Source organism: Opisthorchis viverrini (assembly GCF_000715545.1).
Source record: "Opisthorchis viverrini unplaced genomic scaffold opera_v5_267, whole genome shotgun sequence".
NCBI lineage: Eukaryota > Metazoa > Platyhelminthes > Trematoda > Opisthorchiida > Opisthorchiidae > Opisthorchis > Opisthorchis viverrini.
In genome coordinates this window covers 518,563-534,754 of record NW_008751924.1, presented here as the reverse complement: position 1 = coordinate 534,754, position 16,192 = coordinate 518,563, and the positions used below count along the sequence as shown (strand labels likewise).

The window sequence follows — 16,192 nt, the reverse complement described above, 5'->3', positions numbered from 1 at the left end:
GGAGTAGGGATAGTAAAAAAGCTACCGTATACATTCTATACCATAGGTCTGCGAATTAATCCAAAGCAGCAATATTGTATGGCTGAAGTGAAAGCTTTGGACTAAGCTGGTCTCCCTCAGGCAACATCCACCCCGGTCCGTTCTATTCGAAACATCCGGCACGGTGACGTATGGATTAACGAATTCACAGGGGGACATCGGTTTGTGGCACCAAACCGACCATAGACTACTAGGATTGAGGTGCTTATTCACTCCAAGCCAATAGCCCGTTAAGCCCAATTCGTTAGGAACAGACCAGTAGCTAAGTTAAAGATATTTCCGTTCAGAAGATCGATTGGCTCATTACAGACGGTACCGTTGAGAGTGAGTCGCATTCGGAAGGCTAGACTGTTTTCGCAGGTTTCTTTGGTAGTTAGCGACAAATTAGGGGCACAACACTCATTGGCGAAGAAGCCAGTGTTGGAGTGAATGATCTTTTGAGACCTCCAGGATTTATGGTGTCTCCGGCGGCCCCTCACAAATTTGATAGCCTTCCCTATGAGGTTCTAACTTCACTCTCAACGTCTTTCTAGATACTATCCCGGCATGCTACATTTGATATTTTTGAGTGCCAGGAACCAGGTATGAACTAGCTAGGCTATGAACCGTAGCATGCTTCAGGTATGAATTGAAACGTTGGTAAATTCAGCAACTCTGAGAAAGCGATGTATAAGATATTGCAGCATATCTATATCTTCAAATTGAAACGATTCTCTCCAGGCCCAGGTCTCCTTATCTGAACATCCTACAGCTAAAAGTGTGCTGAATCCGAACCCATACCGATGACGGCATCGGCAAGCTAAACGATCCTTCGTCAATTCTAAGGAACTGGATTTAGACGTCGTCCTTCTGAAACGTTTAGAATCACGAGCCGTTTCAATTATGTTGGGAGACAATCATGACAACAAATTCATACAGGCGTTTGAAAGGATATCCAGCTCGAAATTTCATGGGGTACGCATCGTTGATAAATCCTAATATGGACAAGTGTGCAAGGTAAATAGAGTAATCTGTCTCAGTGGCGGTAGTAATCTACAGATTGACTCCTATCGATGGAATTAAGCAGCCAAGGAAAAGTTGAAAATGCGAGAAAAGTAGTCAGTGGTAGCATATTTTCGTTTAATCGGTCTTCCGCATAGAGCAAGTAAGGTGCGCTGATGGAACCCACCAGTCTATCGACGCGACATTCACGACCTTCAAAAGCAGTTCAGCTGCTACGGACTGGTAATGAAAAATTTACCACTGATGAATAGTAGGAGCTCATGAGTAATTTGCATGCAGGTTGATAATGTTATTGCGTAGTTATGTGTATGTTCCGGACAATGAAAACTCTCAAATACTAAACAAGCGATCGCTGCCGCATCCTTATCCTACTTGGACGTGCCCCAAAGTACAGTGATTAAAACAGAAAAATGCCCACCGTGAAACTTAACAAGTTGACAGGTTTTGCACGAGGGTGCATCCTGATACCTCAATGCCCACGAGAAGTCACACAATAAAGCATGTTTCGTATGCACGCCAACTATCTTTGAGGAGGACCGTATATTAGTCTGATACAGAATGAGCAATCGATTGGATGTTCAAATATGGGTTTTATTTCCTTACGGACGCACGTACCTGCAAAGTCGTAAAGAGCAGTACATTCGCCGACAACAATGGCAGTGTCTTGAGACGAACTTAAACGGGATTGTGCCTTACGAGGAAAGTAGTGTTTGGATGAGTCGTCCTTCGGAGAGTTTTCACCGCGGCGGTCATATACTGCGATTCGTGGTGAACTTGGGACCACAGTGTTTTCCCGTTTTGGTGAACCGGCTGTAGAATGTACTGGCGATGTGTCTGAGTCTATAGTTCTTCTTGTCTGTATATGGGTAGCAGTTGGGTGTGTATTCACCGCATTCATACCAGAAGGCACCAACGAACTAGGGTCGCTTTTCTGAGAGCCAGTGTCATTCTCAGATTGGGAGATGCGCGTGGTGGAAATCGGAGGTGGTCTGGTGGGAGCACGGTTGGATTTAGGTGACAGTGATGTCGCTGAACTTAGTTCAGCCCGGTTTTCTGGTTGACAAACATTAGATAGTATTTTCGGTCTGCTTGAAACAGGTGGAGGGTTAGGTCTCGAATAAGTAATATCTGACTCATGGACTTCTGTAGTGGAACGTGGACCTCCGACATCGTGTGCATCAACTTTTCCACGCCCGTTATATTGTAAACCGTTCGTACTGATGACAGAATACGCGTAAGAACCAGCTTCTGGTTTCGCAAGCGGTGCAAGGTGCTTGGAACAGGAGGCGCTATTGCTTCCCTCGGGATCAATCTCAGTCGTGCCGTCACGTTTGATTCCCACAAGGACACGGCTCTCGGCATACGGACCAACCTTTATTTGGCTATCTTCATCGGATTCAAAACTGCTGTCGGAGAAGTCACTACTGTCCAGCAAATCGCAGATTCTGCTCATGTGTTGGGTATTCGGTTGTCCATCACACAGGCTGAAAACAAAAGACGTAACAAAAACGTAACACAAGTACCGATGAGGGACGGGGAGTGAGAACATATTTTTTTCCTTTACGCGGTCTCATTCATCCGTGGAACGAATAAGCACCTCATAAACAATGCGCATCAGCGGTGAAATACACAATGGTGTACACCAGCAGCTGTCCCGTGGTGAATTTTCAACTTTGAGTATATGATAGCTAACGATGTCGTGCAAACGGTGGGTGAATAGTGACCTGAAATCATATTGGCATTTGATTCGTACATGAGCTGTTACGACAGTGGTAGTGGTGGTGATTTCACAAGTAAACAAAGAAGGGGGCCTGTGCATTGAAAGATGTGCGGTTGAAACCAAGTTTAAACGTTTGATGACGAACCCCTGCGGGCACTCATTCGTTCAAGATTATCTAGAAAGTCTTTGTATTGACGACTTGGTTGTAAGATAGAGATTGATACACGACCAACGGTCTGGGGGGGGGGGAGAATATTTCGTCGGAATATTGCACGCAATACAAAACAGAAGCATCCCGATGACTAACCAAGAGGGTATTCTGTAGGGTAGATTTTGTCGTCCAGTGAAGTGGAGTCCGAAACCCCAGGAATATGAGTTAGAAAAACTACTATGGATTGAATTGTCCGCGGACCTTGGCAATTTCGTGAGCGTTTGATCACCAATCGAGGTGACATGGTCAGTGAGTCTGCAAGCATATCAGGTCCGAGTAGTCACTGAAAGGTATCTCCGTTCAAACTGTAAACACCTTTAAACAGGTAGTTTTTTATTGGTATTCGAAGGACACTTCGTCTCTGTGACGCAAAAGCTAAGGACGATACCCGAAAACTGGATTCGTCGGATTTTACAAGGATTCCAAACGAAGTTTGCTTGGAATGTAGACAAAAAGTGGATGAAAACTGACCAGCAAGACTTTCGAGAACGGTCATAAATGTTTATTTCTTCAGATTGAAGTGCATCATTTAGGATCTTGATGTGAAGATACAGTATCCTACTGGGTTTCCAGGTTCGGTGCAAACAACTGGAAAATCCTACACCCCTTGAATTATCTCAACTTGACATTGGATTATTTAGCGACGTGTAAATATGAAACAGACGGAAAAGGAAAAATCTCGCACAGGTTTACGGAAGAAGAAATAATTTTGAGTGCGATTGTGGTCAGATATTCAAAACAAGAAAAGGATTTAACCAACGAGTCTGTGTTGCTACTTCACCTGCTTGAATCCCAAAATGCAAACAGTAGATGTGGTTAAGCCTTCTACTAAGCTAAAGTATCAGCATCTGGGGACTAATTCACCTTAGAATCACGTTCACATGTCCAAGACAGACAAAAAGCCTATGGGGCCAGACGCTGAGGATCTACAGCTTTATCGCAAACGCCTGCACCTCCGAAAGCACACGATGTCCGCCCTAACAAAACCACAATAATTGTTTGTAAAAGCCACTGGACGGACTCGAATGCATCTAGACACCGAGGGATATCCAACTAACTGTTTCTCATTCCTTCACTGTGTTCTCCAGGACTATCAAACCATATATCCCTAGATTAGAGAAGAGGGAGCACGTTCAGATAACGAGTTCACATATGCGATATCCTCATACGCTGTTTTCTGAAGTATTTACTGGACTTTCTGCATCTAAATGCTTGAAGTCATTATTGCTTCACTACTTAATTTATGGCCTTCTGAATCAATGGCATGTATTTGGGCGCGAAGTAGCATCCCACATGGGTTAGGTCGGACAAACTAGCGAATGGATTGATAAGTGACAAGAAAGTATATGTGGGATCACCTGGTAATCGTACGCACGTCCCGTAAACCGAGTATAGTAAATTGTTTGGCGGGGAACGATATGTCATACTCCCATGGGAGTGATTCCCCATGCTGTCGTTGGATATATGCTATCTACACAGAATAAGTACTCGGTAAGAAGAATCTGAAACTGAACAGATGAAAATGCTTATCAATGACACGTGTTCGTGGCTCTGTGATCACCCATGAACGCTACTGTCAGAAATATCGACCTCATTTTCGGCGTAAGCATGGGGACCTTTTCGAATCACAGTTAATTGCATTGACGGATTTCTCGAGACCATAATCGTCGACAGCATGACATCAGTGTTCAACACCGATGCTTCACTGTCGTAATTTCTCAAGATAACAGTTCTGTATAACTGCTTTCGGAAAGTGCTTCCCCTTGTTATACACAGCATGTATCTTTAACAGCTATGTGAAACGAACCCTCTATTAGGCTTTAATTGCAATCAGTTGTGTGATACCTCATAGTTGCACATGCTGCTGGCTCCACAGATGTCTACTGCCCAGTGCCCTTTTGAGTGTCTTCTACCGAACAAAAAGCCACTGATATTTCGTATGCTACCTTTACCAAGAGCTGTTGAGTTTCTGCGTGGTCTTCTGCAGTTACAGAATATTCAGCACCGGCTATGTTACTCTGAAGAGCAGTTAAACTGCGTAAGAATAAAATCATACTGGTGACTAAACGTGTGAAACTGCTTTAATTCTGCACGTATGAAACACAATGTAACAATGGCTTTTAAACTATGAATGTGCTGCTAGCAAAGCGGATGTACATCACGCTCAGAAACGTCACAGTTCCACGTGTAGATGGCACTGGTTGCGTACAGATGGGGCCTGAAGGATGTGAACCACAAACGGCGTAAAACAGGAGGAACGATCCATCACAGATGTCTTCGCATCCAATCACTGAAACCCGAAACAATGCTTGAGTTCATGGTGAAAAGATATCAGATGTCAACTAACTTCACAGAAAAACGTGTCAATACCACATCCTACAACCATTTCAACTTGAAAGAGCGCGGAATGTATTCGTTTCCTTGTGCATCGAACTATCCTTAGCTCCACTGACCCATTAGCCCAGGAGCTCATATATATGAGAAGAACGGTAGATTGCACTGAAGCGATAAATAAAAAAAACGGTTCACGCAGAACACAAGTAAAAAACATATGGGCACCTCTGTGTTGTGTTAAGCGCCGCTCACCGTCATATTAGCGTTGGAAGCGCGGGTATAAAAACTGACCAGCATCAAGCAATTCACGCCATTAGTATGTCCTCAAATTACGTTTCCAGAGCATAATCAATGCGGGTATTTCAAGTGCCGGTTACGTGTCAACAAGCTACCGAACGAAGAAAAGCGTCGTTTGTACCCGGCTATGGTGCGTATGCATGGATTTCGAAAAACGCGGAAATCAGGCCAACGCTGGGATCAAACAAAAACATTTCGAATATTACGGACAGCTATGCGCAAGATTGACTTTTCATGCAAGCCCTAACGACCTCACTCTTGTTATCTGGACGTCAAAAACCTGGCACATTCAGACAGAACCTAGGTGCTTCCGTGTCCAGAAGTTAGACCAAACTGGTGAACATGATACCCGACAAGTCCCGGTTGACAGGGCTTTCGCACTTTCACGTTCGCATAACTAAGGACGCATCGGTTAAATTTTTTTCCAAATGGCCTATTTAATTAATTGGATAACCAGAGTAAACGGATAAGAACGTATCAGCTGATTCGCACCGATATCAGAACGCCCTACTGACTCTAAATAACTACGTCGTTTCAGAGCCGAGCGTACATGTATGGTACGAGCAGAGTATGTGGTGGTGGAAGCTGTTCAAACAGTTTGTTCGCTGGAAAAGCTGGACACGTCGACCACCAAGGTTGATCTTTTTCTCAGAAAAAGCACTTAGTAACCAAAAGCCGTACTCATGCTTTTCGTACTGCATAACTGAATGGTAATCGGCGTTGACGGCTTGATCCTTTTTTCAGAATATTATGACTGCAAGTAATTCAACGAATATCACCTCTGAAGTCGTCAAAACCTCAGTTACCTCCGCATTTCCGCTTGGCAACTTTGGTAGACAGTAGTAAGCATAATCAATCGTAGAATCGACTGAACAGAAACCGGTGAAAGTGTTCAGCTTGGCGTTACCCATAACAGTCGTTCAATGATTTCAGGTGATTGGTGTTTGATCGACCATTGATATTTTTATGTGTTTTCATTATCTTTGGACATATCTGCAGTGCTAAATTAAGATTTCACTTTGAAGTGCTCAAAGTAAAGGACAATGGAACGCTCCAAAACGGATAACACGAAGGCGGCATAGTGGCTTGAGTTGTGCAAAAATAAATGAACAGATAATTGGACGACTTCTATAAATGTACATGCAATACCACCGACATGATACTAAATAAGGATAGATTTAAGGAAGAATCCAAGATAATTATTGGTAGCGATGGAACAGGGATCTGTGAGCAAAAGTTTTTCCTATCGACTAAGATAACCACCGTTGCCTAGTTCATCTAGACCAAAGTCGTGTATGTTTAAGTCAACTGGGAGCAATTTTCAAGGGTGACCAATCCAATTTATCGGTGAGCTAACATAACAACGCATCTACCTACGGATACGTTGAGTGAGGGTCTGTGGCTCGATGTGAGAACGATTAAACCCAAAAATCACTACTCACACTCAAACAGACCCGAAACAGAATATCCCACGAAAGCTTTCCAGAGTTGGGTGAGTTACTGTATGTATTGGTAGACAAAATATCTGTTTCCTGACGAAGACAACCCATATCACGGCCACTAAAAAAACAATACAGTTTTTTAAGGTAACCGACTACAGAATATCTGTTAACGGTCATCGATGAAATAGCACCAAAAAGCATCGCGGCGACCAACAGAAATTACATATCGATATGCCTAAAAATTCATCGAAACTGTTCACAAAACTGATATCAGATACCAATACGGACGAATATTGACGAAAGGGATGAGAGTAGTGAATGAACATTGGGGTTCACCATAATCAGCACCGCTGGGCCATCAATTAATTCATCTTTGCAAGGTTTTATCCAAAGGAGTTGTGACACAACCACGACAGAGAGAAACCTGAAGAGTTTACGGAAAGCCTGTGTTCTTATGCCTAATGTCGAATAAGCGCAAACAAAGTGAATAAAATGCGTGAATTCTTACACGACATTTGTCACAGAGGTGCTCAAACTTGAGCTTATTTTCAGAGACGGTTTAGAAAAAATCAAACACTAAATTTACCTCAAATGGATAAAAATGAGACCGTTTGAAACAGCTTCAAGCACATTTCTGAGCAAAGTCGTTTTAGGGTGGCATGCAGATGTGTAACGTAAACTGTGCGACAAAACCAGGAGATCACACATGTATTGTACCTAGTGGATGGAATGCAGTGGTTCTTGGTGACTGACAGATTCTAAGAGAAAACAAAACCATGGAATTACGAGGGTATTACTCCAAGTTACAGGCGTCAAAACACAAGGAAGAAGACAGGTGCGATTGCATCTAAGCATAACTTCCAGTTTTGGTGTATTACGGCTGTCTTGCCACAAAAATTACATAAACTACTTTGTCGGACTTTTGCTTGATTTATTTATAACAGGTTGATTGATACTTGCCCATCCTTGTCTACGAGCAGCCAGCATCTCCATTTTGAGACACATATGTAACGGAAGACATCTTTCGATGGCTGTTGTTTTGTTGTACGCTTGTGGAATAATAGTTACTCAACTGCATGAAAGAACTCCTGGGAGCCTTATCAACCGTTCACAATATCCTACATCAGCTCATTTTGTAAGCTGATACACCAAAGTAGCACTGGATTACTTTGTAAGAATGTCTTATGCGTAATGCTTCTCTACATGTGGTCCACTCGAACAGAGCAATAAGCAACAGTTTCTGACTCAAGTTTGCAGGAGATCCAATTCAAACCAAGCGACTTCGAACCTGAATCCGGTTAAACTCAAACCATTCAACCATCTCCCCGAAGCCTAAAAACGTCGCGGTTTTAAGCATCCTTTTACTACGGCCGGTGGGGCACTACATTCCAATCATCGATAGACACATACACGAATGTTAAGAATTCTCAGTTCGCATAGTGATCGCGTTTTCAATTCCGAAGTATCAGTATCAGAATATCTGATAATGCCACAAGTTTACAACAGACAGACAGAGAATGGAAATTCTACCAAAATAGCGCAGCGTTTTACATCTCTCACATCATCAAAAGCTGGTTTGTATTGCTTTGATTTCAACCCAACTCAGAGCCAAACACATAGCGATCCAAAAAATGACTTGGTGACTGCTCTGTGAATAGGTACGTATCACCCAGGCACTCACTATAATCATGACAAAGTAATTTACGGTTTTGAGGCAGAATGACCGCAACACACACTGCCTGAAATCTTGCCTGGTACAGGCCTAGCGATCGGAAAATCGTTCAGCTGTCGAACCCTTTTGGTGCCTAACTGCCATGCCACCTGAAGTTTGCACGAAGGCTATGATACTGCCAGGTTTCCCAAGTCTAGACAGAGGAAGTCGAGGGGCAGAGGTCGGGTTCGAACCACGGACCTTCCGGTCAGTAATTTCGCGCTCTAGTTACTTGGGCCATCTCGCCCCCTAACGATCAAAAACCAATAAGTGGTATTTCACGGCCAAACTGGTTCCAAGCTGGTGAGGTAAAATTGGAAAACTATATAAAGGCTGAGAACCGGTTACATTAGTTGAATAAACTATGGTCACAATGGCTAGTGAATGATATGATACCCAGATCGAATGAAGTACCTACGAATTCACAGTTGCTGTTGCCCAAAGGAGAAAGTTTAGTAAGAAGAACGGCGATGTTGGTCGAGGGCCACTTCGGCGAAACAGATCTATCGGGCAAAATAGAAGTGAACGACTTACTCAGACTTTTCGTTAGAACCCGGTCGTCCAGTATGATTGGAGGGTGCCTGCGGAGCGGAACCAAGTAGATGAAGCAATCAGCGTTCACAATTTCCTTTAGAGAAATTAGCGGATGATGTTAGATGACAAAAGCTAGCAGTGGATGAGCTCGACAAATATGGTGTCTAAAAACAAGTAGATATACAATTACCTACAAAAAACAGGTGAGCACGGAAGAAGTGGACGTCACTGCGTGCAAGCTAAGCAAGTGCCACTTAAGGGCGAAACTGATAAAGAGGCAAGCGTATTTGCAAAAGTGAAGGACGGATTCAAGATTCCACACACGTGAGGACATAAAGGAACAACGAGTAGTAGAGAAAGGTATTGTGCACGCCAACAGTCTCACCCGCGTAAACACACATTTACAACTGGGATGTGAACAAAGAAAGTTATGAGTACCAAGTTTCCTGTGCTCTGGGCGGTCCGAAGACTCGAGGAAAGAGCAAAATCCTGTTCTCTTGTAGTTGATTTACGTCGTAAACTGCGCTTCTTTTGTCGACGCCATGGTTTCGCTGATTCGAACAGGGGCTGATGGCGGCGCGCAAATTCCGTGTTCTCGTGCGTACGAGAAAGATCATGCTGCGTAGACAGTGAAAACCGGAAGTTTATGGAATTCCTCCGCAGCAGGCGAAAATAGATTCTTTAACAGACGGACGACTAACCAAGCAAACGGTGAGAACAAAAAGCGAAGGCAGATGCCCGAGAACGCTAGCTACCGATGAGCTATCCAAGACACTGGGGAACGCCAGTTAGGGCTTTATACTAATGACCAATACAGTCATGTGTGACGGAGTTCGACATACTTACAGTAAACCTGTACCTGAATGTTCTCAAAACACTAGAACTGGGTTACACCAACTCATCTAAGCGTCCACGACAACTAGTGACACTGAAGTATGGGCGAAAAACTGGAGCAACCAAACATCCACCAGACAGGCATAAAGATGTGATCCAAACCCAAATGAAATTCGTAGACAATCCAACTGGAAGTCTGCCCTGATTGGATCTAACCAACCTAGTATGTTATTTATTCAGTCAGCCTCTGAATCAAGCAACCTATAAATAGCCCACATTCAAAGTTGCAACTTAACCTTTAAAGTCCAGTAATCGTAGTCAGATTGTATCCAACTTACATTAGCTTAAAATATCACTTCATGTACCCAAACGGTTCAAATCTGGTCCGCCGATCAGACCTAATTATATTACGTGCACTTCAGCTGTTGAATAGAATGCAACAGAATACGTTGATTAATCCGTATAGCTTCTCTCTTCGTCTGTCAGAAATTTTAGCCCATCGGGCACCATGAACTGGGTTTGGTTTTTTAGTGAATTCCGTCTCGAAATCCAGAATGACGTTGAACCTAGTCTGAAAAGTGTTGGGCAACAAAATCACTTGGTCGGGTGCGCTGAAATGTTTCCCTTGGGAATATGGGTTTCATCTCCCAAAGGCTATATGGAAACCAAGTACAATCGACTAGTGTCGATGACACTTTGAATGAGCAAAAGATGGTATAAATCCTTCACACATCTCTCCGAGACGGCGGAGGTTCACCTCGGCGGCAACATAGCGCCTTGAGCAAAGAATAAGTGGATGAAATTTGGAACTAATACGAAAGTTGTACCCACAAATACCTAAACAGTGCAAATTAGACAACCTTCAAAATTTTGGTATAATGGTATCTAGAGAAACCAGTTGAAGCATTCGGTTTAGATGGAATGTTTGTTCGGTAACCACTCTGTTTGTGTTTACGAATACATATGTCTCATTGTTCAACCCGCTTTCGGGTGTTTATGTGCCGTGCCAGACGTAAGAATTGGAAGGGTTCAATTATTGCGAACGGTCAGAGGCTATTGGCAAACCAAGGGTGAACTGAAGTAATGTACTTCTTAGTTCAGACACCGAAACTCTCTTTAGTCCCCATACGGTCAGCTAGACAGCGCTTTTAAATTCTTATCAAGGCATTTAAGAGCCTTTGTCGTGCTATGGGAATTTTAGTGATATACTTAGCTGAGAGGTATCCTACAATAAAGTATATAGATACGGTTCTCTTGTGCGTTTTGTGGAGGTTGGACTTAGATCATATCTACATACCTTTTTTGCAAGCGCCAAGACATCAAACGGCGGGTAAACGAAACAAAAGAGGAACAACAGTGCATAAAACAGGATTAACGGAGCCTGTGTTTGAATGTACAGGTGGTTTTACGGTCAGGAAATCGCATCTATCCTAAAACTGGCCGCAAAACCGGTTTCAAACAAAAAGGACGAATGTCAAAATTTCCAAGCATTGACGCTTTGGCTACTTTTACGCGGTTAAGCAGTTCGAACGTACCGGACCACAAGATATTTTGTTTTTAATGTAGTGTTATTCTGTGGCTGTTGCGAGAGAAACAACAAATCGATCTGGAAGTATTTCCGCCTTTGGTTGGAGTGAAAAACTACGAGAATCAATAAATAATTGAAGAAGTTCCGGTTCGGTTGCGCGGAATGCACTGCATTGCTGCGACAAACAAACAACAGTAGAATAGAGATATCTAGTATGCACAGGTGAACAGCACGCGAAAGCGACGCGCGCTTTCAAAAAGACTGTAACAGCATAGAAAGGTTTTATGAATGTTTTGAGGTTATTCAATACCGGTTTTAGTGCATCAAAACGTCGACCGGATACGACCGGCCGACCACCACCTCACGGGTGGTGGGGCCTGATTCGTATGAAGTTCAGCTAGCAGATCGGTGCTTTGAATTCGTTTAAGTGAGCGAGTCGGAGATGGAAATACTCTGTGCCCTGTTTAAGAGCTAGAATGACTTTGTATACGCACTGGTAGTATTACGCGTTTTCCGCAAGTCGTGGTATGGTTATCAGTAGATTCGAATTTTCGACCATTGAGTCTAGAGGCGAGATAACAACACAAACGAAAGTGCCAGAATGCGGTGAGTTTGAGCACTTCAATTGTCGAAAACTTCACCCCAACAACTAGTTTTTTTATCCCCATGCGGGTTAAAGCAGGATAAGTGTGTCCATCATTGAGCAGAAATGTTCAACACATAAAATAGCTTCCAGGAGATAGATACCGTCAGTATTGTGCAAAGATACCATGCGATGATGTTTAGAACATAGATACATGTTGGCAGGCATTACTGGTTTACCTGACAACGTGCACACAAGGTCTACTGTGGTTGAAAACTAAAATCACGGGTATGTCTTGAACAATTTCGACCAATATGAAGAAAATATTTTTCCCCATACAAGTGAAGTGATCGGTACAATAATAAACCATGGTTGCTGGGAGGGACAGCTGAGATAAAGCGAGGTTACCCGTCAATAGGGATGTTCACACAAGCAGATGTGTTGAAAAGATCACTTAGAAATTCGTTTATCATCCGTAACATGAAACAATGAAATATGAACATTATTGTCACATTTTGACGATGCAGACAACTCAGTGTGTTGCGCGACATTGCAAACCTGCCGCCAAGAACAGTTTTGCACGATAATGGTCATTCCTTGGGGTAATCTGAAGAAGCATGGTCTACTCGACTTTGATCATGCGAATTCCGTTTCGTCCCTGAACAACGACGTCTAATGTTTTCCATACAAAGATGAAGCTAGGTGTCTAATCCGATCAGCGGGGGTAAATCAAGATGGATGTTCTACTGAAACACATAAAGGAATCATCACACGACAGTCGCATGCGTTCTAAAGGTCGTAGCAAAGATCACTGACGACACTAAAGTATAGTGGAGCAACGGCCACCGATCCGTTTGCCTTGTGTGTTCCCGATTATTAAAAACGGCGGGATATCTAGACAAAATCATATTGATAGGACCACCACTTATCGGTTATCTAGATTTGCTATTATGTTGCGACCACCTCCGACACCATGGGTAACCTCTACTAGGTTTCAAACACAGGTTCCCTAATGTCGAAGTAGTTCACAATGGGAAAACAACCATTAGACAGAAGGACAGGCGTTGGGTAATCGATAGCAGCCCGCTGTTCACAGATCACGCGGATGCACTGTCACTCAACTCGTAGGAGTCATACTTGGCGCAGTAGATCGATTAAGTTGGTGGTCTTCAAGCAGCTATAAAAACACGAGAAATTGAAGACCAGGTCGACGCAGAAACCCTAAAGTCATTGTTATACTGTATTTGCATTTTTTTCAGTTTGCCCTTTACTATAATTCGACATTTGAGCAGAAATACAAAACCGGTCCTTGGGGATCCACCAGAGGTGAGAAGAGGGTAGAAGGAAATTGTCCTGTCCCAAAACACTCGTCTTCATGTGGTATAGAACACCCCCAAATGGAGTGCTTCGAACAACAGCTTGAAAAACTAGCACATTCTTGTATTCAAAAAGTAAGTTTCATCAACGCACACAACAAAAGACTACCAAGTTGTACAACTATTTGTTAGTGCTTGCTGGATCGTTTTTAGTAGTGTTAAACAATATGGTGGCAGTCGGTTTGACCTGAGGATATTTAGATGTCTAGCTAGCTAACATCCACTCTCAAAGGATTATGTCACTTGAATACTTCGGAAGTTGGGCAAACGACAGCACTCTTATCCGTCCATGATCATCAACAGATTAACTTCCCATCCCCCTTGTTCAACACAATCAACAGCACTATTACTTAGGACTCATAATCAATTGTTTGCTACGGTCGTACGGTGAAGACATGACGAAATTCTGCCCCGTTCTGTGGAATGTCAACAAAGAGGTGGTTTTTCGATCTCCACACGGAGTTTTGGGCAATGGGAGTAGTTACCTGGAAGTAGGAAAAACCTCGCCCAGTCAACCAATAAGAAAACTCAGGGAACTGCCAGAAATGACCACCAGAGAAATTATGGAATGTGGTGAAAAAAAGATAAAGCCTTCTTTTGACGCAACACTCCACTGACATAATTCCAATTTCCTTGTTCCAAATGCCCTCTTCCCGAGATAGTATTAATCAAGAAGTAAATATTTTGAATATATTGCGGCGGAATAATTAAAATACGAGACCAAAAAACCGTACATCTTACAGAGAATAGGTTTTGCAAGAAATGACTTCGTTAGGTTCTGAGGATGTTCCTATCTTTAGCTTCTCATTGCAGACGCAATGCGGAATTGAAACCCTTACCTGTTCATAGAAAGTAACACACCACTCATAAGGTTGCTGAAAACTCTTCGACAGTCCACGACCGGCTCTGCCCTTCTTTGGGCTCATCAGGTAGGCGCGGTCCCCGAATTTACGTCAACCTTATGTTCATTCATTTGGAGAACATCGCAAACGAGAGATTCAGATGGGTTTCAGGTGTACTCCGTGACAACAACGGTTTAACAGGACTAACAATGGTAAAATCGGATTCAAAAAATACTGGTCGTATGTCTATCCACGGTGCTCCACGCCGTAACCAAGGCTGGTTTGCAATCCCTGAGATCTCGCAAGCGCCTACAGTCTGAGAAAGCCATGGATCTGCTTTGCCCTCTGGCACAAATAAACAACTGTAAAGTACAGCAAATATCTACAAAGCACGTCGGGGTAATGCTTAATCAGTCTTCAAAGTATGGTAGATACCTTCGAACAATGGTAATCCACACAAGTACGGCTATCATTTTATAGCTGAGATCTGGGACAAATGGAATCGTCTTCAGGGGTTAGCGCACAAACCTTCCATTCTTTCCGAAGTCTTCCCCGAAGAACCATCATCTACTTTATCGCGGCGAATCCATTCCATCGGTTCGTTGGATTCATTGCTGCTCGATATCACGACCTACTTCAAAGGCTTTAGCGAAAGAGACTTTGAACCTTCTGACAGTGGGGGAATTGATCATCTTGATCACGACAGGGTACAAGGTAACAAACAGTGGACGATCGCCTAATAATGCATTCATTCACTTACTGGGACTACTTCCTAGTGCTACTCTGAAACTCAATTTCAAACCACAACATGAACTACAATCCACAGCATGAAAGAATATTTCTTTCGAATTTTGGAATTCGTATACCAATTTAGTTTGTGAAAGCATTCTACGTGTATCATATAGTAAGGTAGTAATGCAGCTTATGATAATGGCAATCAGATAACAAGATAGTCATTCAGATGTAACTAACACCTTTTCGGTGACTAGCTGCCGTACCAACCGAAGAAAGCATGATGGCTGGGATACTGCCAGGTTGCCAAAACCTAGACAGGGGAAGTCGAGATGCAGAGGTCGGGTTCGAACCAAGGACCTTTAGGTGAGTAAGTTCGCACCCTGACCACTGACCCAGTTCACAAGCAGAATAAGTAACCATCATGTTAAATACTGATATTTAACAGCTAGGTATGCAAAACCACACACGAAGAGAAACCGCAGGTGCCTGCTGTCAGCTAGGACGTCAAGTACAACCTTGCGTTTCACCACGATGAGTAATGTTGGCGGGTAAGCGACAAACAGACGCCCTATTTGTTTGATTTGACATGGAACGACGAGTATGTGAGTCGAAAACACAGTACGTATATTCTGACACATGTTCGTCGACTAGTCCTGTTGTAAAGTTTTTGTTTTAACCTTAATACACTTTAAAAACCAGGATCAACATCCGTCCTCGGAAAATGAAGCTCGGTGAATGAGATGACAACCCGGTTGATCGATATTGGAGTGCACAGGGTGCGCAGATATGCGCCCAGTGTACTGAATGTTACTTCTTTTAGAAAAACAGAGTACCCACATTGAACATCATCATCATCATCATCAACGACAGCATGACATCAGTGCTCAACACCAATGCTTCACTGCCGTACAGCCATGACTTATTTGAAAGCCTTATTGTAAAGAAAAGAATAAAGGTGGATGGGGGAGGGACTTAGTGCTAGCTTAACACAATCATTCCGAGGT

The 16,192-nt window shown here is 43.1% G+C and overlaps 2 protein-coding genes across 2 annotated transcripts in view; one reads left to right on the top strand and one right to left on the bottom strand.

The window, feature by feature from the left end:
- The window catches only part of T265_09293 (hypothetical protein), a gene marked incomplete at both ends in the record, with an annotated part of 50,805 nt that overhangs the window by 1,109 nt on the left and 33,504 nt on the right, over nt 1-16,192 (bottom strand). The window contains 2 exons of the mRNA XM_009175321.1: nt 1,657-2,525; nt 9,291-9,337. Of these exons, the coding sequence (XP_009173585.1) occupies nt 1,657-2,525; nt 9,291-9,337 (916 nt within the window). The remainder of the gene's footprint in view (nt 1-1,656; nt 2,526-9,290; nt 9,338-16,192) is intronic.
- Nucleotides 8,860-14,773, top strand: T265_09292 (hypothetical protein; the record flags this gene model as incomplete). Its single annotated transcript, XM_009175320.1, has 3 exons — nt 8,860-8,967; nt 13,495-13,686; nt 14,483-14,773. 3 exons carry the CDS (start codon nt 8,860-8,862, stop codon nt 14,771-14,773), a joined length of 591 nt encoding a protein of 196 aa, XP_009173584.1.